This window comes from Drosophila navojoa, chromosome 5 (assembly GCF_054131105.1).
Source record: "Drosophila navojoa isolate 15081-1374.11 chromosome 5, UAZ_NAV_1.0, whole genome shotgun sequence".
Classification (NCBI taxonomy): Eukaryota; Metazoa; Arthropoda; class Insecta; order Diptera; family Drosophilidae; genus Drosophila; species Drosophila navojoa.
The window spans coordinates 4,425,380-4,448,637 of NC_142893.1; the positions used below are offsets into that span (position 1 = coordinate 4,425,380).

The following is a 23,258-nucleotide window of genomic DNA, read 5'->3' on the forward strand; positions in this document are numbered from 1 at the left end:
ACCCACATATAGAGGGAACTGGATTCCATGTACATATATACATACATACATATGTATGTATGTATAAAGCTGGAGATGCTTTGTTATCGCAACTTTCATTGCATAAACTTAAGTATATTCGCATATATGCAAATAATGCATATATAATCGCATCAAACTGGTTTTAAGTTCAACTACACAAAAACAAAATACGAAATATGAAATTTTATTAAATTGTGTTTTATTTTTTAAGAATCTCTATTTCAGCTTACAACTAATGCACAAAAATAAATAAAATTATAGAAAAACTTAAACGCTGTTATATAAATTGTACAAATACGAAATTCAATAAGGCTTAAGTGCAGGAAAATCATCTACACATCTAACCATATACACATACATACATATATATGTTTACATACACATACATATGTATGTACATAAATATATTATAATATACATACATGCACGATCAAAAATACGAGGATGGATATTTACCAAAAACATATATTAATTAAAATAAATTAATTTTGTATTTTTCTATATTTCTATCTTCGTGTTAAGGTGAATGATTTTTCGGACCACCCTCGTATATAATATATAGTATATCACATTCATAACTCTTTCAGACACCCGGACACACTCAATCATATTATGTCTTAGGATTAGCTACGATCTAGTATATGTTTAAAAGAAAACGCTTCGCCACATTTACGCCTGCCCCTTGCTGTAGTAGTAGCCGGGGCTCACCTGTGCCTGGCGGAACTGTCGCCGCACCTGCTGGGGATGCGGTGGCTGCAGCTCGCGCTGCAGAGCAATGGCCGCAAAGTGTTGCTGCTTGAGTGCGCTGATGGTGGCGATCTTGCGATGTCTGTTTGGCCTGGGCAGGTTGCTGTTGTTGGCCATGCGATACGTTTCCAGATCATCGTCACGTGGCAGCGGACGGTGCTTATCCTCCTCGACGGGCGTGCCATCGGGTCGCAGGCGCATCACCAGTGGCCCACTCAGATACCTTTGTGGCGGCTCAGCTGTCAAGGCGGCGGCAACGGGCAGTTCACTTGCTGCTCCAGACGGCTGCTCCCCGCCATAGCCATAGGCCATATCCATATCCATGGCATACTTGTGCTTATGCTCGCTGCTGCCGACGCTGCTCTCGAAGAGCGGATTCTGTGCGGGCTGCCGGTGTGTGAGTATGATCAGAGAGGAGGCGGGCGGCGTGGGAATTGGCTGTGGCTTGCGTGTCGTTATCAGCTGAGCACTGGGATGATCCCGCATAATCGATGCCCAGACTACGGAAAAAGATAAATAGAGTCCAACAATCAAATAACCACGTACACTTATCGCTATCGCCAATTGTGTAGCTTAATGTGGAAAACACGTTTCGCTGCCAGAAATAAGAAATATATATAATAACTGCAGCAGCAGCGGCGGCAGCAGCTGTTATCGCATGCGGAAGTGCATACCGAACGGATTCCCATGATTCGATCTGGATGCACTCATAAATATGCAATACTCACTCAGCTCATTCGCATCGCGCTGGTACGGATCGAGCGCCTCCAGTTGCCCATCAGAGAATGTCTGCAATTTCTCATAGCCATAGCCGAGCAAATTGTGCTTGCACTGATTTACAGGTAAGCCGCCGCCCACCGTCGTCTTGCAGTGCACGCTAACCAGCTGCGCGAACGTCGAGTACAAGTAAGACATCTGCCCATCGGGAGAGAGAGAGAGAGAGAGAGAGAGGGAGACACATAAGAGAGCGGGTTAGATTAGAGACAGCATTAAGCAACGAGTGCCTTAGGCAACAGTGCGTGTGAGTGATGCGCACAAATGAAATGCATTTCAAAATGTGTGTCGAGCGTTATGCAATGCTGTGGAGGAGTGAGCGGGAGAGGCTGCGGGAGCAAGGGTTGCGCTTGCTCCACTTCTTTGTTGTTGTTTTTCTCTTTACGGTTCAGCAGCCAAAGCAGTCTAGCTACATATACATACATATGCATCTGTGTTTGTTTGTTTGTTTGGCTATTCTGCGCGCTCAGCGAAGCGTTGTCTGAGCCGAATGTTCTACGCCGGATGACACATACTACGCCGAGATTCAAATGACGTAAAGCTATGTAGGTACGGCGTACGCGACAGCCATGCTAATCAAATGGAACGCTCAACGATAATTAAATGTAGAAACTCCCAAATCCGGCATTTCTAATTTATTAGCAGCTACGCTTAGTTTATTGCGAATTTAAGCACAAACAAAGAAAGTCCCAAAAGGTGTGTGCACAAATTTATTAACCTATATGTATACATATACAAATGTATGTGTGTATGTATAGGTACATGCATGAATATTTATAGCTTATATACACATACATATATACAAGAATTTAAATTAAAGTCTTTACAGGAAAAATACATGAGCTATAAGAGTTAACTAGAAACAATTTTATGTTTTTGTTTATGGTTTGAATAAGTAATTTTTAGAATTTGGGTTCTAGAAATATCTTCTTGGTTCGAACTTAAATATGAACATCAACAAAGCTAATAATATCCGTTTTTCTGATATATATTTTAAGTTTTCTTTTCTTTATATCAAAGATTTCTGATTTAATTTCATTAATAATATTATTATTTTCAGCAATTAGAATTCTTTTCGCCTGAACTCAAACTTGTGATAGAACATGCTTTGCTTATACGTAATGTAGGTCTGTTTGTATGCACATATATATTTATTTTTATATATTTATATACATTTATATGTCCGTATATAATTCTTATATATTGCACCTTGATCTGGTTACACATCAAAACGAATTATGCATTTGCATTGGCTTTCAATTGTGCTGCGACTTTACTTCTTAGGTCTTGGCTTGGCTTGACATGGCTTAGCTTGGCTGGGCTCTCTTGGCAATATATTTCGAGTTGTACAATTTAACGCTGTTTGCATAATGATATGCTCGATATGCACAAAACGCTGTCTCAAATAACAAATTACCGTTAAGCCCACAAATAATAGCAACAACAAAGGCAACAACCTGTAGCGCATATGTTTATTGACCACAAAACGTGTGCAAACTGTAAAATGCAATTCGAGCCGAGATTTATATAGGTGTATGTGTATGTATGTAAGTATATATATACATATATTTGTATACATTTCTATATATGTATGTATATCGAAAAATAACTTTTTATGCCAAATGCTGTTTGTTTGCCTGGCCAATCGTGTGCAACACAAATTACTTAATTTACCCAAACCAAATATACAATATATAAGCTTGTAGGCTCGGTTCAAGTATACATTTACGTACGTAAATAAATATATAAAAATTCCACCTTAAAAATTATCTGATTTATGTGCCTCTTTTTTAATGGTCCAGTCCCTGACACAAATAATTAGTCAGAATTTCAAAAATATACAAAAAGAAAAAGCTAAATTGAAGGCGGGTGTCACATATATTATATATATTATATTATATATGTATGCCTGATCTTAACTTTATTAAAAGCCGGCTTATGAAGCAGAGATAAGGCTGTCCGATTTTGTTTATTTATGAGCAGCGCAGCTCAATGATTTACAGCTTGACAGCGATTGCAATTAATTGACTAACAAACAAGCTAATATATCTAATTGAAATTTGTTATGAAAATGCATATTTATGCATATTTCGAGGAGGATGCATGTGTGGGAAAGCTCAGCTCTGAATATGCCATGGAAAGGCAATAGAACGTTGCAGAACGGGTATTATCAACAGTTAAATACTCGCCAAGAAACAAGAAAAAATTATTATATCAGCATATATAAATATTCAGCTTTGTGATCTTAGCTTGAAAATTCTACTGCGAAGCTGCTACAATGAAGATGCGCCATGCCACGCCTTAGTCTATAGATCTGCAATTTGTAATCTGAGTTTATGTGAAACCAATTTACCCTTTCTACAGTGTTAGCGGGCATCAAAATTTAATTGAACAAGTTTTCGATTCAGTTAGAAGCGCACTTGACCTTAAAGTCCCCTTATGAATAATGATCAGTAAACAAATATATATATTCTAAAAATAGAAGAGAGTTATGTTAGCTTAGCATAAAGACAAGGAACTTCGCACCTGTTGTAAGTAAATAAATATATGAATAAACTTGAACTAAACAACTTTTCTAATATTGAAAACCACAAATATTTCTCTAGCTTGAGCCTATACGGAATTCCTAATGAAATATTTACTAATTTATTTCATTTTTGGTTTTTTTATTTTTCTTAATTTTTATGAAGATTTAGTTTAATGCCTGATGTCTGGTTCAATAACCTGCTGATCTGCGCAGTTTATGCTATTATGAAACGAGCGACCAAAAAAAGACTGAAACAAACAACACAAAAATGATAGCAAAACAAGTAAAAAGGGTTTACAAAACCTAAAAGAGAAACGTTCGAGCCCGAAAAGAAAAATATGGAAAAGATAAAAGACCCGCACAACATGATTGCCATTACCAATGGATAAGTTGATACCGTTCATAATAATATGTATGTATATACAATATATACATGTATATATAATCATGACGATGCTACATTTTTTGCTCGCACACATAAGTATGTATATAAATATACACTTTACGTAAAAAGTAATGCGAGCATAATTTATTTATTTATTTAAGTTCGGGTCAAACCGGCTAAACGCGTTGCCACCTTAACATTAAGGGCACAAAAAAAGAAACGCGAAGAAAATATATAAATAAACGTTAAACAACAACAAAAACAACATTGTTTAATTACCGGCGGTGTTTTTGTTTTGTTTGGCTTTATTTTTTTTTAATTTTTTTTTTTGCAATCGAAAATCGAAAGCGCTAGAGATGCGATGAAGCATGCGCGCAACGGTAAACAACATTTAATTAAGATTTAGACTATGTAAGCAGGTGAAACTAAGCTTCAAGATACCCTTTATATGGCTAAAAAAATGTTAACTGAAATAGCAAAGTAAACAAATAAGCCAAGTTTATAAGCAAAATAGAATCGCAAAGAGGGGCTCTTAAACTAGCTGAATTTACTTGGATGGATAAATGTAGTAATGAGCATATATAGACAGATATAGACATATACATATATATGCGTGTAAAAGTTGAAATTCCAATTAGCAATTTCTAATGTGAATTTTTTGTTATTCGGTTTTGTTTTCTGACTTGCGCAAATTGCGTTTTAGAATTTGGCTACTTTTTTTACTATTTTTTTTTTTTGCCTTTTTTTTTTTGCAATTAATTAGCTTTTGGAAATTATTTTCTCATTTGTCAGTGGACATGCGGGTGCCGGATGTACGGACATGTATGTACATATAATACCTCTCTACCTGCTGCTATCGTCTCGCATCGCCTTACAAAAGCAAGCGCTAGCTCCATTGTTCTATTCCAACTATTATATAAAGTGGCTTAGAATACGAAATAACAATAACAATATAAAGCTGAGGTGAGTTTTTTTTAAGGCGCAGTTCGCGTGCGATGCGCTGCCAAATTCACAAACTTTTAATAGGATCTACGACATGACTAAGCGAAATGGGAAATGGCCTGGCTCTTGGATAGAGCTCGATATGAATAATTTGCTAAACTAATAAATTTTTGTTTTTGTTTTCTTCAGCATCTCGGAGTTCATTAACTGTTTACGAGCGTGTAACGAGCACCGAACTGCCAACACTTCCATTGGATGCCACCTAAGTCCGAGCTTCCCCCAACCCCACAGCCAGCCACTCACTCAGCGAGGGGAGACAGACACCTTCGTTGTCACGCTTTGTTGCGCAAAAAAAAGTGAAAAGCTTTTTATTTATTTTTTTTTTTATTATTTTGTTACTTTTTTTTGATTATTTGTTTTATGTTTCATATACCCCGCCCCTCACTCGAAATGTACATGTAAATGAAAATAGTTTTGGTTTTTTTTTTCTTTTTTTTTTATCATAAACGAAATTTAATGATTGTCTTGTTTTCATCGTTGCGCTTGGCTTGACTCGGCGCGGCTTGAATGCAGCTCATTTCGTTTTATTGTTCATTTTGGTAATTACTTTTCATTATGTTAACAAATGCTTGCTGTCATTTATGCCAAATGTTTATGCTTTATTGTTGAACAGTTCACTTAAATACATAGGAGTACGTGGTTAGTGCAAAATAGAAACTCCCATTTCAATTTCTTAGTTCGTGGATTAATATTATAAATAAATTATAAAGTTAATAAAATCCAAAGGTAAAATATGAAATGGATTTTTTTTTCGATTTTCTGAAGCTCAAATCATTGGAATTAAATATTTAAAGGCTTGCATTAGATTGTAAGCCCTTCTAATTAGCTGGAATCTTCTTTAGGAAGGCTACTTCCCAAAGACAATGTCTTATCAAAAACTTGCTTTACCTCAGCATTTATGCTTCGTCTTGTTTCTAAGTCAGCAAATATTTATATATGTGCCAGTGTGTATACGCAAAGATATTCAATCGTTAAGTGAATCCCACTAACTCGCTTTATGTTTTAAGCCAACAAAAATAAAATAAATCGAAAAACAAAGCAAAAAAAACCTGCCTTTCTAAATTTCCGTTTGGTCACTTCCATAAAAGTCTAGAGCTTTTTCTGATGAAACCGGCATTATATTAAGTCTATATGTTGGTAGATATGTACATACGTACCTATATGTATATGCATCAGTGTCTGTATGTATTTGCAAACACTTGAGCAAACAGCAAACCAATCAATATACGAGGCGACAAGGCAGACTAGCCCGAGCCAGAGCTCAATATTTGTTTAAATAATATGTTTGAGAGAATTTTAACTTAAAAGTAAAGCAAACGCTTTTACAGATGCGCTACAATTGATAACGTTGACAATGTCAAGATCAGGCAATGGAGTCTCATTATTTATGTCAAGGATGGCTAATGCCGATATTCTGATATACATAAATTCATATATACACATACATATAGTAAAGTGGCAGCAGCAGCGGCTTCTGTTGTTGTTGGATCATATTTTTATATTTCTATTATTATCTTCAGCATTTATTGTTTAAATTGTGATTCAGCTATTTGTTGTTGTTGTTGCTGCTGCTGTTATAGTTGGTATTGCGGTACAGTTATGCAAATGAGACGCAAATAGCGTAGTCTTTATGTCTGTTATCCATATGCATATTCAGCATTCAAAACTGATTCAAAATTCAATAAAAGAAAAAAAAAAAATAAATAAAAGCAGTCACATATCGGTGTGGAAACGAAAGACATAACAAAAAGAGCCGTTAAAAACTTACACACACTACAGCTAATTATGTGCAGAAATATGCATAGTAATTAAGGCAACGCTATTTATGATGCTCATTGACAAAAATCATCGAAAAATTGAGATCTCATAAAAATATGGATAATGTGCGCAAAAATTGTGCTAGTTTTTTTCTTTTTTCTTTTTTTTTTTTTTGGCAGATCAGTCCAATGCCAAGGACGCCCGAACACCTTAGCATTGTCATTATAACTGGAGCGAACGTGGCGTATGCGTAATGCCTATGATTACAATAAACACAGATCGGTATATGTTCGTGTGTGTATGGTTGTATGCAAATGAGTGGTGGCTTAGGTTCAATTTGGAATCTGTTTATATCTCTAATGTATATGGCATATCATATGTTGAATTTACCTTTTCGTTACGCGACAAAAACTCCCAAATGGGAATAGCCGAGGCAGCGCCCATTTGGATGGCCATTGCGCTAAACAGGCAGCTGATCAAAATTAGTCTGGTACCACTCATCGCCATCATCATTGTTGTTGTTGTTGTTTTTTGCTATGGCAAAGGTTGCCTGCTTGCCTTTGATCCCAAGCGGTCAGCTGTGTCAATTGCACACCGTTAGCTCTGCTGCTCGCGTTGTTTGTGTAATCCGCGTTGCCAGACTTTCTATTTTGACTCGGTTTTAAAAGAAAACTTTCTTTGCTCCCAATATCTTTGTTTTCGCACTTAATTAAACTAAATTGTACAACAAGCTTTACTAATTTTGTTTTATTGGCTTTTGTGTCGGTTTTGTTTGCATTCAAATCGTGTATCTGCCTTCCAGTTCATAAGGCAAAAAGCTCGTCTCACATTTCACACCCACAGTTGAAATTCCTCACCAACACTGAAAAACACAATCAATAAAATGAAACGCGTGAACGATGCGTTCGCAACAACGACTCCTCTTCAAATGAAGCAACTGCCAGTGGTGCATTCGTATTTATGCTTGGAGCGCGACTCAGCGGGTGATGAGAGCGTGTCACGAACACGAAGAGCTCGTTGTCTATGGCTCACAAGCTGCTCTCAGCAATTGTGTTTGATCGAGCTCTGCCGAACGGCACGAGCGCAGCTCTAACTAAGTTACTGTGAGAGTAGTTTAAGTGAGAGCCTGTACGAGAGTAATCTAGCGCTCTCTCATTTGAAGCGGCAGAAATACTTATACTCACACATACATACACACAAATGGCAAACTTGTTCTACGCGCGCTTGCAGCTAAAATAGAAATTGAGAAAAAGGCAAAAACAAAAACAACAGCAAAATTTTGCAAATTTTCAAAGTCAAGTTTACAGTTCTAAAAGCTGTTGAGCTTCAAAGCTAAATTTATGAATATGCAATTTTTCTCCTTAAGTGAAATGAATTGCATTTTGAGCCGCTTTTGTTTTTTTTTTGTCAAAAATATAAATACAGAAAAAAGCGAATTATTTAACAATCAACTGTTAATTAAACCAAATGAAAACATAGACTGCCATATAAATAAATGTATATATTTATGTATTTATGTGTGTGTTTGTATTATGACGGCGGCGACAATTTGTTCAAGCGTTAATTTTCATGAAATTTATTTGATTGAAAAATAAATAATCCCCCCTCAAAAAAAAAGTGAATTATAAAAACAAATCACTTGGAATTTGTGTCGCCAAAAGCCGATAACAGAAACCAGTTTCAAAAGCATTTTTAAAACACGCATTTTCGCTAACTGTTGAAGGATGGAATTTCCTAATTAAGAATTCTACATTGAACGCTAAAATTAAGGCATTTAAAACAATCAATGTAAATTATGTGTGCTTTATGTATATTTTATAAATAGTCTATATATATTTAAGTCAAACAAAATACGTTAACACAGGCCTAATGGAGAAGGCTTGTTTTGAGTACAGTCATCATCAAAAAGGGATTTCGTGGAAAGCTACCGCAAAACCGTTAATCGATAATGCGTTTCAAACTGTCACGTCGGCTGTCTTTTTTGCATATTTTTTGACAAGAGACAGAGCGAATGACAGAGAGATAGAGGGACAGAGAGAGAGAGAGAGAGAGAGAGAGAGAGAGAGAGAGAGAGAAAGAGCGAGAGACAGTGCACGGGTGCAATGTTCGCTTAATTCTTTAAAAACTTTTGGGTTTGTTTTCCAATTCTGGTTTTATTTTAACCATTGCGTATACAAATATATAAAAACTGACATTAGTCAAAATACAGGGTATACATGGGTAATATTGGTACTTTCACTGTCTCATGCTCACTTACGGCCCATCTACAAGCGATTGTATTGCATGAAATTGCGATCATAACCGCCATACAAGTCCCTATCGTTCTTGTTGTACAGCATGAAATCGTTGCTCTTTGCATCATCTGCGCCAAAGATGGGTATATAGCTGTTGAAGCTTAGATCCTGCTTCAGGCGCTGATCCGGATCACGACCCAGATGTATGATTTTCGTATACAATTCCACATCTGCTTGCAGAGCCCGATCAAAGTCCTTCCAGTGCACGAATTTGACATGTTCGCTGGGTATAGCATTACGATCCAATAGCTCGAACAGGGTATTCGAGTTGACGGGCTGAACGACGCTTAGTTCATGCTCCACACTGCCAGTGCCTCCAGTGCTCGGCAGTCGGCGTTTGCTAAACTGTGGATCCGCATCGATATTCCAGAGCCAGGCTAGCAAGGGAGTAATGGAGGCCTAGGAAAAAAAAGAACAGAATAACTGATTCATTTGATTCATTTTGTATGCCATTTCACATACCTCTGGATTGCTGCGTCCTATGCGTGGTATGGTCTTCATGTTCTTCATGAGAAATGCTTCGCCGCGCTTGCCCAGTCGCGGCACGTTCTTGGTGATCTTCAGGAAGAAGCCAGGACTCTCATCTGCATATCCTGCGATCCAGAGCTCAGCCAGCAGCAGCACGGCAAACAGAATTGTAAGTCTATTCATCGCTGTTGGCCCACCACTGTTCCGCTTTAAGGCTTAAAGAGAATATTTATATCGTTGTTCATATGCGGGCAACAGCTGCTCTAAGAATTTACATTATCGATCAGCAACCAAGTTGACCTCATTACATAATTAGCAATGCTAAGCCGAAAAGGGTAAGCTCTATAGAATACAAAAAGGGAGGTGGAGTTGACAGGGTATAGACACATATATCTATATAGATCATATAATAGCAATGTTTATACAACAAATTCTTAAGCATTAACAAACATTCATTAACAAGAGTGTATAGTAAGGTTTATTTAAATATATTAATAAATTATGTGTAAAATTAAGGAATTGTATTTCTTATGCTTAAATTATCGAACTCTGTGCCCATTGTGCAACTTCTGTGGGCAGCGCCTGATAGCGTTGCACAGCCTGCTGTATCTGTCCATAGGTCAAGGCCATTTTGTGCATTTCAAATTCCTTTTGCACTTTACCCATGCCACTACTGGACAAGGGCATTATTAGCTCTACAATGCGCAAATGCTCAAAGGCTTTTAATACTATGGCACGCTCCACACCTTGCATCGTCGTAGAGACCTTGGCGAACTTGGAGAAGCGCCCAAAAATGATCTCAAAATTGAAAGGATCGCGATCATAAATGCTCGAATGATGCTTTATGGCTATTAGCAGACACAGCTCGAGCACAGACAGACCGCAAAGCAGTTCTACTTTGTCATCGCATTCGTATTGAGCGCCAAGTGCTGTAAGCTGCTCCACTGTTATGTGTGGGGCATCAGCTTTCAATTGTGCCACCAGACGGAATGTGAAGGTCTTGAGAAATGCTTCGCTTACATCAAAATCATAGAGCATTTGCAGGGTCTTTTGTGCTGCAGGCGTTTTGATAAGTTTTTCGATTTGTTTGTTCCAGTTCTCAACGTGTTTCTTATCAAATGCATATTCAACTCCATCGAAATGATTGCGCTGAAAGGTAAAAGCGTCCGATTTGAACATCTGCAGGCTGTCAATGCGATCGACAGCTGCTTGTAGCTCCTTATTGCTAGGAAGGCTTACTAGATGCTGAAAGAGTGAGACATAATCCTCGAATTTGTTTGCACTGGGAAAGAGGAAAACCTGCCTGTGGCGGGGAAAAGTTAACTAATGCGATTATATTGGTGAATAAGAATAGAAAATTCGAGGGCATACCTGTGCGAGAATCGCGATTTCACGCGCTTCTCAAGCAACTCAATGACATCTAGTCGACAGGTAACGCCCAGCACACAAATTGGCGCCTGAGCTGACTGCGAGACATCAAATAAATTGTATAACAATGTCTGATTGTGATGTGTGCAAAAGAGATCAAATTCCTCCAAGACAAAGACAACGCTCTTTGACTTTTTGTCGCCAGCCTTGAGGCACTGCAGCAGAAAGGCCAAGTTCTCGGCAAACGAGCCAAAGACTTTGCCATCTGCTGCATTCTCCAAGCGCATTTGTACGGTGATTGATTTGAGTGCAATGCGATCATCTGTATGCAAATTGCCATCGAGGTGCACAATGAGCGTGTTGTCCACAAACGATTTGTTCTCCAGCAAATCCGTGAGAACGGCATTGATGAGCTGCAGAGTAAGCCAGAATCTTGAGCAGTGGCCGACATTAGTAGGCAGTACTTACTGTAGTTTTGCCGGCACCGCGCGGTCCTATCAACAACAAAGAATTCGATTCACCCATTTCAGCTGTGCGCTGCAACAACTGCCGTACATTATTACGTTCCGATTCATAGCCACGGACAGTGGTGTAGTCGCGTTGTAATCGTTCTTTGAGAAAACGCCGCGTTTTAGCTATCTCCTGCACCGAATCATGCATAATTTGTAGTACAATTTATCTCACTGGGATTTGCTTGCGCTTGTTTTGAATAGCATTTGCCGCCAAAATATCAGCTGTGCTAGTGGTGGCACTTAAACGATAGACATACTCAAAACACATCTTGCTCTGTTCGTTCGGTCAACTAAACTGTTGCGGAACGGTGTTCGCAAAACAATTCAAAATTTAAAGCAATTTAAATTGTTGCATTTGTTCAGAGTTAAATCATTAATATGTGGACAAATCGCACAAATTCAGAGATTAAAGTTATTACTGTTTAATTTATTCTACATTTGTATACATCCGTCTATTATTATAATGTGCGATGAACCATATGCAATTTATATATTCTACATATTTAACAGTCTAAAGCCTTAGTAATTATTTCACAAATGTTTCTAATCGACGAACAAATTCATTCATGCGCTGAAATTTCTTGTTTCTCTGGGGATGTTGGGATTTTCTACAAAGAATTTTTGGATTACTATTTATTGTTTATATAAGAGTTGCATATTATATTTCAAATACAACTGTTCAGCTCTTATAGTTAATCCGGTTAGTAGTTAAAAAAACATACGGTTGAAGAAAAAAAAATAACAATATCTAAGACTAATTATATTAGTGCCTTAATATGGAAATGATAAGTTGCTTGTGGCGCCATGCCATCGATAGTATTATTAATACAATGTAGTGCAATACTTTCAGTTAGGTCAACAGTTCTGAGGGAGAATAATTAAAAACTAATCAGAAAATGTAATTAACGAATTGACAGATTAGAGCATAATGGGTTCGTAAAATGTCTCTGAATTGTGTATTTCACAATTATTATAATCTACAATTTTAAAAATAAATAAAAGCATGTTATTATTTTAATTATTATAGATGAGTATCTTCATAAATGCAAACATTTATATCTTGAAGTGCTATGAATTATATCATACATCATTCGTTGAACAGCATTTAACCAAACGGCCAACTAATGTTTTTCTTGCGCTTTATTTTACTGTTTACCTTTTTTAATATAAATGGTGTAAGTTAAAATGCGTATAATAAAACATAATCGTTTATTCTTTACATATACATATGTATATATATACATATATATATTCTTTTTTTTTTTTTAGATTATTGGCCATTTTGAGTTCAATAACTTGCAGTGTTTGACGCATGACAAGGAATATGTGGAATTCGAATATTGCTATTTGAAGTCCATCAATCGCACCTACAAATACAGTTCTCTAAAAGCTATTCTTCATCAGTTACCACTGCGAAGCCTTAAGGTAAAAACAAATCTCATTAGTGATAATTTATGTAAATTAAAAATCCAACGTATGTTCAGCTGAAATACAAGGTTTTAAAGCGAGACACCCAAACCATATTTGACAAATACGATGGCAGCGTAAATGTCTGCAAGTTCTTTAAAGATGGCCGAAATCCAATAGCACGGATTATATTCAGTGTATTTACAGCATATTCAAACATGAATCACACATGTCCCTTCAATGTATGTATAAATATTTTATGTTTGTTTTTATCGGTTTTACTAATTCTGCGTTTTATAGCACGATATAATGGTGGATAAGTTGCCAGTGCAATATGTGAATAAAATTATAGCAGCACATGTTCCGGATGGTCGATATTACCTGAACCTGTCCTGGTACACTGAAAATATTGCCGTTGCTGATGTTATTGTATACTTTACAAAATCTTAGATTATCTTAAACTGTTGCTCGCGGCTTTATTGCAGTACATTCGTAGCTATCTTTCATGCATACAATGAATATTTAAATAAAAATAAAATATTGTACTCTCAGAAAAGGCTGTATTCGATCTGTTGCCAGCTAAAAATTTCAAATGGTAATTTATATAATCTTTTTAATGGTCCTATGCAAGCTTCTGATAGGAGGTCAGAATCGAATCATATTCATATATGAAGCATCATATTCCACCACAATGTTGACTCAGATTTATATCTAGTATTTACTGAATTTTTTCCAGTCCAATCAAATTCAAAGACTTTGTTGAACTCAAGTGATGTGTAACGGTTCTGGCCAAATTATTCAAAATTATTTATTAAGTATCCACGCCGGAGCCACTTTTCACAATAACTTTAATGGTTAATAATCGACGGTAATCCTCTATTTAAAACATTTATAGATTTAGAAATGTTGTCATTCATAATTATGAATTGTTATGAAGCATATAAAATATATTATTTTTTAGGTTTCCTAGTTATTAGAGTAGAAATGTTTTCAAACGGCAAACGTATGTTATTTTCGCGCTTGATTCTATTTGTCGCCTTTGTAGGCATAAAGGGTGTAAGTTTCAATATTTATATATGTAATCTCAATGTTTATGAATTGCATAAAGGTAATGCATTTTTTTGTACTTTTAGATTGCTGCAGATGTTGAGTTTAATAATATCAAGTGTATTGCTTGTGACAAGAAATATTTGGAATTCGACTATTGTTACTTGAGGTCCGAAAACCGCACGTATAAATACTTATCAATAAAAACCTTACTCCATCAATTGCCAGTGCGAAATTGCAAGGTAACTAATTTTTGTATAGTTAAAAATTATATTAAAGCAAAATTCAACAATTAATAAATATACATATATATATGCATATACAGATAATTTTTAGAGTTGCAAAACGCGACACCCGCAGCATAGTTGGACAATATGACGGATCTGTAGATGCCTGCAAATTTTTGAAAGATGGTCGTAATCCAATAGCCAATCATATATACCAGACATTTAAACCATATTCAAATATTAATCACACATGTCCTTATGACGTAAGTAAAACAGTTTATTTTAAATTTTTTTTAAAGACTTGAATTTGTTTTTATTCGATAGCACGATTTAATACTGGAAAAGGTTTCAGTACACCATGTGAACAGTGTAATACAAAATTTTATTCCCAATGGACGATTTTTGCTTAATCTAACATTTTATAATAACAATATTGCACGTGCTTCGGTCATCGTCTATTTTTCAAAATCATAATAGAATTAGTGCAATGCAGATGTAAAACCCAATAAAATCCGTCGTGAGGTCTTAAACAGTAATGATATACGAACCTTAAATTTAAATTGAAATAAAGCACAATTTTTCCACAAAACACTAGCTACGATTTTTTTTTGACGTTGTGGGGTTTTAAATTTATAATTTAAATTATTAATAGTCGTGAAAAGAGCTCTCATTAACCAGAGTGGCGCAACGGTCGATTGTTAATGTTAGCTAGTGGCGGCATGTTATCGATAGTTACGTTCAAGCGATAGCTTGTGCAGTGCGTTCGATTAGCTCAACTGATAAGTAGCGGTGGCGCCAAAAATTCAAATAAATGTATCCATACCCAAAAACCATTTATATTTCACAATACCTTTGGGTGGTAATGGATAGACAATAATTCCTCATTTAAAATATATTAATACACGGATGTATAATTTTTTGTTTTTAATTTTAATTACTATGAGTTAATAGCTTAATAAATGCAACCATTTCTAATTATCAACTGCGATGAAGCATATAAAATATATTGCTCAGATAGGCTGGTATTTATTATCGTTAAAATATTTCCATACGGCAGACAAATGCTAATTTCGCGCTTAGTTATACTTTTTGCCCTTCTGGGTATAATAGGTGTAAGTTAAATTGTCTATTAACTTTAAATTCTACATGAAAAGAATACTCTATTTGTATTTTTAGATTACTGCTCATTTTGAGTTCAATAATGTCGACTGTGTGACTTATGATAAAGAATTTTTGGAGTACGAATATTGTCATTTGAAGGCCATAAATCGCACCTACAAATACTTGTCATTAAAAACTATTCTCCATAAATTGCCCATTCGAAATGCTAAGGTAAGAAATATAATATTTTATGATTGTTAGAATGTTACTAATCAAAAGTTCTATATTCGTATATTTAGTTGGCGTTTAAGGTTGTAAAACGTGACACACGCAACATATTTGAGCATTACTATGGCACTGTAAATGCCTGCAAATTTTTGAGAGATGGTCTAAATCCATTAGCCTCTTTTTTATACCAAACATTTAAGCCATATTCAAATATTAATCACACATGTCCATATAACGTACGTATATCAATTAGTATGTATGAATATCTCTTCAAATCTTTGCTCAATATGATTCTTTTTTATACCCTGATTTTTTTTGGAATAGCACGATATAATAGTGGACAAGTTGCCAATACAATATGTGAACAGTGTTATAAAAAATTTCATTCCCGACGGACGATATTTGTTGAATCTAACGTTTTATAATGACAATATTGCGCGCACTGATGTTCTTGTCTACTTTACAAAATCTTAATATAATTATTGCAATCATTATAAAATTTTGATGTTTTTCAAATTCAGTTATGTAAGTGAATTAACCAGAATATGAAACACACTGTATTGATTAACTAATTTCACGTATTCAAAAATTGAAATATAAAATCCACTATCACCTCTTCGTTTTGACCAATCAGCTTTCAATTGCAGCTCAAGTGTAAGATAAAACAGGTATGTCTTTAGGTCCTGAAAAGCCAAATTGACAATAGCTTAACAATAGTTTAGCTGTAATATCTCAATCTACGAATATATTAATCGATTAGAAATGAATATTTCGGGATTTTGACTGTAGTGCTCTTAAAGTTCAAATAAAGTCATTTCATAGTTCACTGCAGCTCTTAATTTCGACGGAAAACTAGCTAAATTGGCAACAAGGTGCTAACAATAGTAATGCTCAAACGATATTTTTTGCACTGTGTTCAGTTTACTCAACTGATGTGTAACGGAGGTGGCAAAATTGATCAAGCTCATAGTACGAGTAACGGATGAACAGTGAGCATAATATCTTCATTGGGTGTTTCTAAGTTTTCTATCTTTCACAATTGTTTATGACAAATTATTAAAAATATGCAAATTCGCTGATCCATAGAGTGTATTTGAATTTACTTATATAGATTAATATCTTTTGAAATAATGACATTTATAATTAGCAACTGCTTTGGGGCATGTAATGTAATATCATTCGTAATGGACAGACAGTGTGAAACTATAATTATTATTGAACAATTGGTTTCCAACAGCGGACGAATGTTATTTTTGCGTTTAGTTCCATTTATTGCCCTTATTGGCATAATATCTGTAAGTTGAAAAATACATTTATACATAAACTCCAATATTGTCATACAAATATTATTTTCTGTCCATTTTTAGATAACTGCCGATCTTGAGTTCAATAATGTTAACTGTTTCACTTATGATAAAAAGTTTTTGGAATACGAGTATTGTTACTTGAAGGCCGTAAATCGGACCTACAAATACTTTTCGGTGAAAGCTGTTCTCCATAAGTTGCCCATTCGAAATGGCAAGGTAAAGAAAATCAAATTTTCTATTGATAATTCGCTAATTATAAATTGACTATATAACTAAATATACAGGTTGTATTTAAGGTTGTAAAGCGTGACACCCGTTACATATTCGAGCATTTTAATGGCAGCATAAATGCCTGCAAATTTTTGAGAGATCGGAAGAATCCATTCGCCAGTCTTATATACAGTACATTTGCACCATATTCGAATATGAATCACACATGCCCCTTCAATGTATGTATAACCACTTATTTCGTATATTATATTCAACACTTACTCTTGCCTTCTATTAATAGCACGACATAATACTGGACAAGCTACCAGTACAATATGTGAACAGTGTTGTAAAGAATTTGATTCCCGGCGGACGATATATGTTGAATCTAACGTTTTATAATGATGATATTGCACGCACTGACGTCATCGTCTACTTTACAAAAACATAAAGCAAGATTCTATTCTATAAACATACAATGTAAATCGGGTTAGAAGCTACATAAAATTCACAGTATGATGAAGTAATTTGACTTTCGAAAAATTTAATGTATTAAAAAAACCAGAAAAATCTAAAACAAAAATTAATAAGTTAAGTAGATTTAAAGAAAATAAGTAAGAGATTCCATAATGCCGATCGATGTGATCACGACAGATAATTTGAAATATCATCGTCTGGTTGCCAGCAAGGATACCAAGACATCGGATCGTTGGCAAAAGCTGTTCAGCTGGTATCCAGGCAGGCAGAATATCGAATTCAGTCGCATCGCCCAGATCTATTGTGAAAGCCAGCATAGATACGGTCAGGATATATTCCTAAAGTATGCACGTGAAAGGCGACTGAACAAGCTGCACGCCTACAACCATCTGGATTCATTGAAAGAACTGGAAAAGCAAGATGAACAGAGTCACAATGTTAACAGCAATGCCAAAGTACCGCCCACCACAAATGGCGAATATGGACGCTTTAAGCCATCGAGAATGCACTATTGCTAGGAGCTAAATGGAATCTTTTACTATTGGGTTTTATGAGCATTACAAATTCAAAGTGTAATCCTTAAAGACCAGTAACTGCATGGTATATATCATATTATTTGATATTTTTAAACACAAATTTCAATTCATTGGTTTGGTTGCCTCTGGCGGCTAAATCTGTTGGCTGTTTCGCGTAAAATGCAATAGATGGCGCCAGCTGTCTGCTGAGCAGTTTGGTACGTTAATTTTGCTCAAGTCTTTTGGCTGTGTTAACGCCTACAAATACACCTACGGCACCTGCAACACCTGTATCCACACTTCTGGTGGCCTGCACCTGTCACCTGTGCTCGGGTCAGACAGGTCAGCAATGGTTTTTATTTTTGTTTCACTTTTTTTTTATATTTTTGCAATGGCGTTCATTCAAGTGGTTTATCCATTGGTAACGCCTGACTAAATTCAGCTGTTCCATCATTATGGCCCAGCAGCGGTTATTAAGATCTTGTCATGCATGCATATAGATCTATATGTATATATTTTATAATTAGAACCAGAGTATACATCATAAAGGTTGGTTTTTCAGTAGAGATCATTTCTGATGTGGAATTGATTTATTGGGTCTGAAAATTGTATTTCATATGGCTGATTTTGGTGGACAATTAAGTTTTCAGCTGACCTATATTTAGTACACCTAATATGCATGGTAATTTGCAAATAAATCTGCTTGCCTCTTCATAGATCCCACCATAGGCATTACGAATTTCTAGATTAAGTACAGCGGTTCTATAGAAGACACATTAGCCAAGCAGCTGCTGTTGCCATTGCTGTTTTTGGGAGGCTGCAGCTCCAGTTGCCAGTTGTCAGTTGGCTGTTGTTTTCACTTGAGCTATGCAATTAAGAGATCATCATGACCATGTCTCGTTCAGCGTCCATCGTCCATCGTCCATCGTGCTCGACATCGCTGACAATGCAAGTTTGAGTGGATACTTCATTTGGCCACTTGAAATGGCGGGCGATTTTGCATGACCGTGCGCATAATTAACAAGGTGAAAATGTCAGTTAGTAACCGGTTAAAAGTCAACTTACAACGAGTGTTCACTGTAACGCTGCGGGCCGCGTTGCACGTCTAGTTGAAAAGTTCGCACAGGTAATTAACTGCGACCACGTTGCGGTTGCACTTTTTTTTTCTTGTACGCTTCCACCATGCATCAGTCAAGATGACTCGACGTTTGTTAATGAAAACAGTTTTTTATATAGAGCCAGAAGGTAACCCGTGCTCAGATCACCATAAGTTCTTAACTTTAAACATACAAGATTTATTCATTCATATTCATATCAATAAAAGGCAGAGCCTTACACATTTCATTTCCATTTTTTTATTGGAACTTAATATATGATTTCAATTTAATTGATAATCAAACAACTTCATTATCATTAGAATGAGAATCGCATAGGACGGTCGTGTACTTATACTTATATATTCATATAGACAGACGTCAATTAAATATTACCATTGATTTGATTGATTGGTGCTAAGAATTTTCTCTAGCTTAGTATTATCTTTCACCGTGATTTTATACTGTCTGCCTGGAATATTCTAACATATATACCATTAGATCATACATATATGAATTCAATAACCATCATGTAATGCCATTGCTTTAGTGATTTCTCCTTTATGCATGCGTAGACCCAAGCAGCTGTTAGCCAAATGATTATAGAGCTGGGCAAGTGCGAATATTACCTGAGTCTATTGCCCGAGGTGAAGTTAAGTGCTTTGGGTCAATGAAAGCTTTATAAGAGTGCAAGAATAAAGTTATCTATGCAAATTATTGCGAAAAACTTTAGCCGAGCTGAAAAATCCGAGCACAAGTGTGGAAATGATATGAAATAGTTGAAATGCCGTCAATACCAAAGACCAAGTTTCGCTGTGAATCATTAAATTTTAATATATAGATTTTCAGCCGGACCAGCCGACTGCCCCGAGTGTCCCGAGTGCTGGAAGTCGCTTGGGCCGATTGCGTGAAAAAGGAAGGCGAATGCGAATCATTAGCCACGTGGCTGCATTCACAGCGAAGAGTCGCTGGACGCGCTTCTGATGAGGCAATATGGTATCGTGCCTGCAGCTGGCAGAAGCTAGAAGGGAGAGGATTGGGGCTGGACAAGCAGTGGGCCATAACGAGAGAGTGGCAGTGGGAGTGGGAGTGGCAGTGGAAGAGGGGGCGCAGTCGAATGCCGTGTGAAAAATCAAAGTCGAAGCTCCACAAAATCGCAATGCGCACAATTAAACGGTAGCAATAATTGCTATCGAATGAAATATAATAATGGCTATAGAAAATAAGAGATATACATATATATATTTAAAAGATGTAGATATGACTGGATGTATAAGTGTGTGTGTGTGCTTTGTCGGCTATATCTTGATTTGGCTTGAGAGCTTTCGATGTGCCTGTTTCTGCGGTTTATTGTTTGCACAATTTTCCCATCGATGCGAACTTTTTTTGTTGACTCACGGCCAAGAACAACAAGAAGAGGAAGAAGCAGCAGCCTTAGCAGCAACAGCAACAGCAACAGCAACAACAACATTTCAGCCCAAAAAGAAGTTCGAGTTCGAGCCGTTGCCGTTGCCGTTGCTGTCGTGGGTGTCGCTCTAAAAACAAAAGGCCACAATCAGCAGTTGGCCAAAACAAAACAGTTCAAGTAGAGCGTAGAGTTGAGGTCTAAAATGCACTTGACGACTTTTCGATGGATGGATGGATGGATGGATGGGCTGACAGTGCGAACCCCTTTTTCGCCAAAAGGTAAACAACATTTGCGGATTTCACGCCAGGCTCAGACAGACACAGCCATAGCTGATCCTATTAGCCCAGCACACAATGACAATGACAATGACAATGGCCATGGCTCAAATCTCGCACTGACTGGCGCCATGTCTGTGCGCAATTACATGAGGCCGGATTAGGACTTGGCTAAAAGAAAGCAAAGCAAAAGGAAAATAGAACCTAATCCAGTTTTGCTTAATTCGCAGCAGGTACAAACAATATTGGCAACAAGTGTCGAAAATACTCGGCTCAAACCCTGCAGCAAGCGGGCTACGAGCGGCGACTGCGTCTACGACTGCTCTGTGCCGGAAAAGCCAAATAAATGTATAAAACTAAAACAGCCAGGCTCGACTTGAACATTATGAATATAAATAAATAAAATGCGGCAGCTCATAAATGATGCATAAAAAAAAGGGGAAGGAAAAAAACTACTAAAATTGGACTTGGAGCAGGCGCTCGACGCCGTTGCCAAATGTGACTTCAAATTAAAACGCCATTGGCATTTTGGCACGCATAGACTGAGGCAGGCAGCAAAAATGAGAGCGACAGAGCAGGGCGATGAAGAGCCAGACGTAGGGCCATATAGAGAGGCGCAGACGCAAACGTGAAGCCGCTCATCAAAAACAAAAGCAACAGCAGCGACAACCAGAAGAAACTACTGAAATATTGATTAAAGAGCACTGAATACTCTTGTACTTGAGATATGATGGAATATATTAAATTGACACTTAATGCATGATATATATATATATATATATATATATATATATATATATATATATATATATATATATATATATATCATGCATTAAGTGTCAATTTAATATATTCCATCATATCTCAAGTACAAGAGTATTCAGTGCTCTTTAATCAATATTTCAGTAGTTTCTTCTGGTTGTCGCTGCTGTTGCTTTTGTTTTTGATATATATATATATATATATATATATATATATATATATATATATATATATATATATATATATATATATATATATAAATTATATGTATATTTATGTATGTCTTCTCCTTCTTCTCCTTTCTCTCTGTATCTCCTGCAGCCACCTTCTGTCGCAGCTCCTCTGTTCTATAAATTTACATATGTATATATGATTCAAGCACCTAAGATTGCCACAATATAAACCATAAATCATAGTCTAAAAATTTTATATTTTTACACAATTTTAGTTTCTTACATATAGGCATACATTTAAAATATATTATATATATGATAATATTTATATGCCAAAAATTTATAAAAATAATTAGTTTTACTATTAATTATAAAAAAAAAATCGCTTAACTAAACTTTGAATCAACTTCGTAGGCAATAAATTTCTTTAAGAACTCACAGCTTACATCAAAGTTAAGTTAAAATATATAGTAAATATCCTCAAAAGAAATAAACGATCTATTAAAGAATCTTTAATGATTTAAATAATCAGCAATCCGTTGATTAAATTTATGTTTATTAAAGAGTATTATGTAAGAGGTAAGATTGAGAAATATATACAAACATGTATGTAAAACTTTCAAACGATGTTCATTGAAACATATATACATACAGATATTTAATCGTTAGTATATACATACATATGTATCTCTATATTTCTATAAATTTATATCAACTAGCATCTCTATATTCTATTTCTATATTTCTATAAATTTATATCAACTAGCTTATATCTAACATCTATATTTACTCAAGCTCAATGGCATATTCAATGGCAAAATCAATATACCCCGCTGCTACAGTCCCAACTCTTTTGGCCGGCAACGTTTTAACGTTTTGATTCTACAGTTTCTTTTTTGTTTTGTTTTTAAGTTGTGCCGCCTGCCAAAAGCCAATTTGCCAATTTCTTGGAGTTGGTTAGCGTCGAGTCTCAGTTTGATTTGCCGCCAAAAGCGCCAAAGGCGCACTAAAGTCGGGGCCAGCTTGTTGGGCCTGCATTTAGGCGGCAGCTAGGCAACTAGTAAGCGCCTAGATCTACACACACTCACACAGACACACCTGCACAGCATACAGAGTCTAGCCAAATTAGAGTTGCGCTCATAATTCAATCAACGGATTATCAATCAAGGCG

General features: G+C 36.0%; 9 protein-coding genes across 9 annotated transcripts in view; 5 read left to right on the forward strand and 4 right to left on the reverse strand.

Moving 5' to 3' along the window:
- Positions 1 to 23,258, reverse strand: part of LOC108653980 (small ribosomal subunit protein mS37) — a 145,718-nt gene that overhangs the window by 26,796 nt on the left and 95,664 nt on the right. The gene's annotated exons all lie outside the window — the stretch shown is intronic.
- On the reverse strand, positions 190 to 8,157 carry Reg-5 (Rhythmically expressed gene 5). Its single transcript, XM_018105396.3, has 3 exons — positions 7,605 to 8,157; positions 1,497 to 1,683; positions 190 to 1,268 (listed from the first exon to the last, which is right to left on the reverse strand). The coding sequence occupies exons 1-3, from the start codon at positions 7,725 to 7,727 to the stop codon at positions 691 to 693; spliced, it is 888 nt and encodes a 295-aa protein (XP_017960885.1). The 5' UTR covers positions 7,728 to 8,157; the 3' UTR covers positions 190 to 690.
- Positions 9,335 to 10,292, reverse strand: ETH (Ecdysis triggering hormone). Its single transcript, XM_018105401.3, has 2 exons — positions 9,971 to 10,292; positions 9,335 to 9,907 (listed from the first exon to the last, which is right to left on the reverse strand). Exons 1-2 carry the CDS (start codon positions 10,157 to 10,159, stop codon positions 9,479 to 9,481), a joined length of 618 nt encoding a protein of 205 aa, XP_017960890.1. The 5' UTR covers positions 10,160 to 10,292; the 3' UTR covers positions 9,335 to 9,478.
- On the reverse strand, positions 10,432 to 12,086 carry Orc4 (origin recognition complex subunit 4). Its single transcript, XM_018105393.3, has 3 exons — positions 11,813 to 12,086; positions 11,348 to 11,757; positions 10,432 to 11,279 (listed from the first exon to the last, which is right to left on the reverse strand). The coding sequence occupies exons 1-3, from the start codon at positions 12,002 to 12,004 to the stop codon at positions 10,511 to 10,513; spliced, it is 1,371 nt and encodes a 456-aa protein (XP_017960882.1). The 5' UTR covers positions 12,005 to 12,086; the 3' UTR covers positions 10,432 to 10,510.
- On the forward strand, positions 12,934 to 13,732 carry LOC149090960 (uncharacterized). The gene is made up of 4 exons (XM_089262377.1): positions 12,934 to 13,031; positions 13,126 to 13,281; positions 13,341 to 13,505; positions 13,564 to 13,732. The coding sequence occupies exons 1-4, from the start codon at positions 12,981 to 12,983 to the stop codon at positions 13,711 to 13,713; spliced, it is 522 nt and encodes a 173-aa protein (XP_089118503.1). The 5' UTR covers positions 12,934 to 12,980; the 3' UTR covers positions 13,714 to 13,732.
- LOC108652683 (uncharacterized) lies at positions 14,219 to 15,021 on the forward strand. The gene is made up of 4 exons (XM_018102875.2): positions 14,219 to 14,319; positions 14,397 to 14,552; positions 14,636 to 14,800; positions 14,862 to 15,021. Exons 1-4 carry the CDS (start codon positions 14,248 to 14,250, stop codon positions 15,009 to 15,011), a joined length of 543 nt encoding a protein of 180 aa, XP_017958364.1. The 5' UTR covers positions 14,219 to 14,247; the 3' UTR covers positions 15,012 to 15,021.
- On the forward strand, positions 15,599 to 16,400 carry LOC149090961 (uncharacterized). The gene is made up of 4 exons (XM_089262051.1): positions 15,599 to 15,649; positions 15,714 to 15,869; positions 15,938 to 16,102; positions 16,191 to 16,400. Exons 1-4 carry the CDS (start codon positions 15,599 to 15,601, stop codon positions 16,338 to 16,340), a joined length of 522 nt encoding a protein of 173 aa, XP_089118177.1. The 3' UTR covers positions 16,341 to 16,400.
- On the forward strand, positions 17,051 to 17,859 carry LOC108652685 (uncharacterized). Its single transcript, XM_089262064.1, has 4 exons — positions 17,051 to 17,161; positions 17,234 to 17,389; positions 17,458 to 17,622; positions 17,685 to 17,859. Exons 1-4 carry the CDS (start codon positions 17,051 to 17,053, stop codon positions 17,832 to 17,834), a joined length of 582 nt encoding a protein of 193 aa, XP_089118190.1. The 3' UTR covers positions 17,835 to 17,859.
- Positions 17,872 to 18,490, forward strand: LOC108652686 (uncharacterized). Its single transcript, XM_018102878.2, has one exon. The coding sequence runs from the start codon at positions 18,013 to 18,015 to the stop codon at positions 18,376 to 18,378; it is 366 nt and encodes a 121-aa protein (XP_017958367.1). The 5' UTR covers positions 17,872 to 18,012; the 3' UTR covers positions 18,379 to 18,490.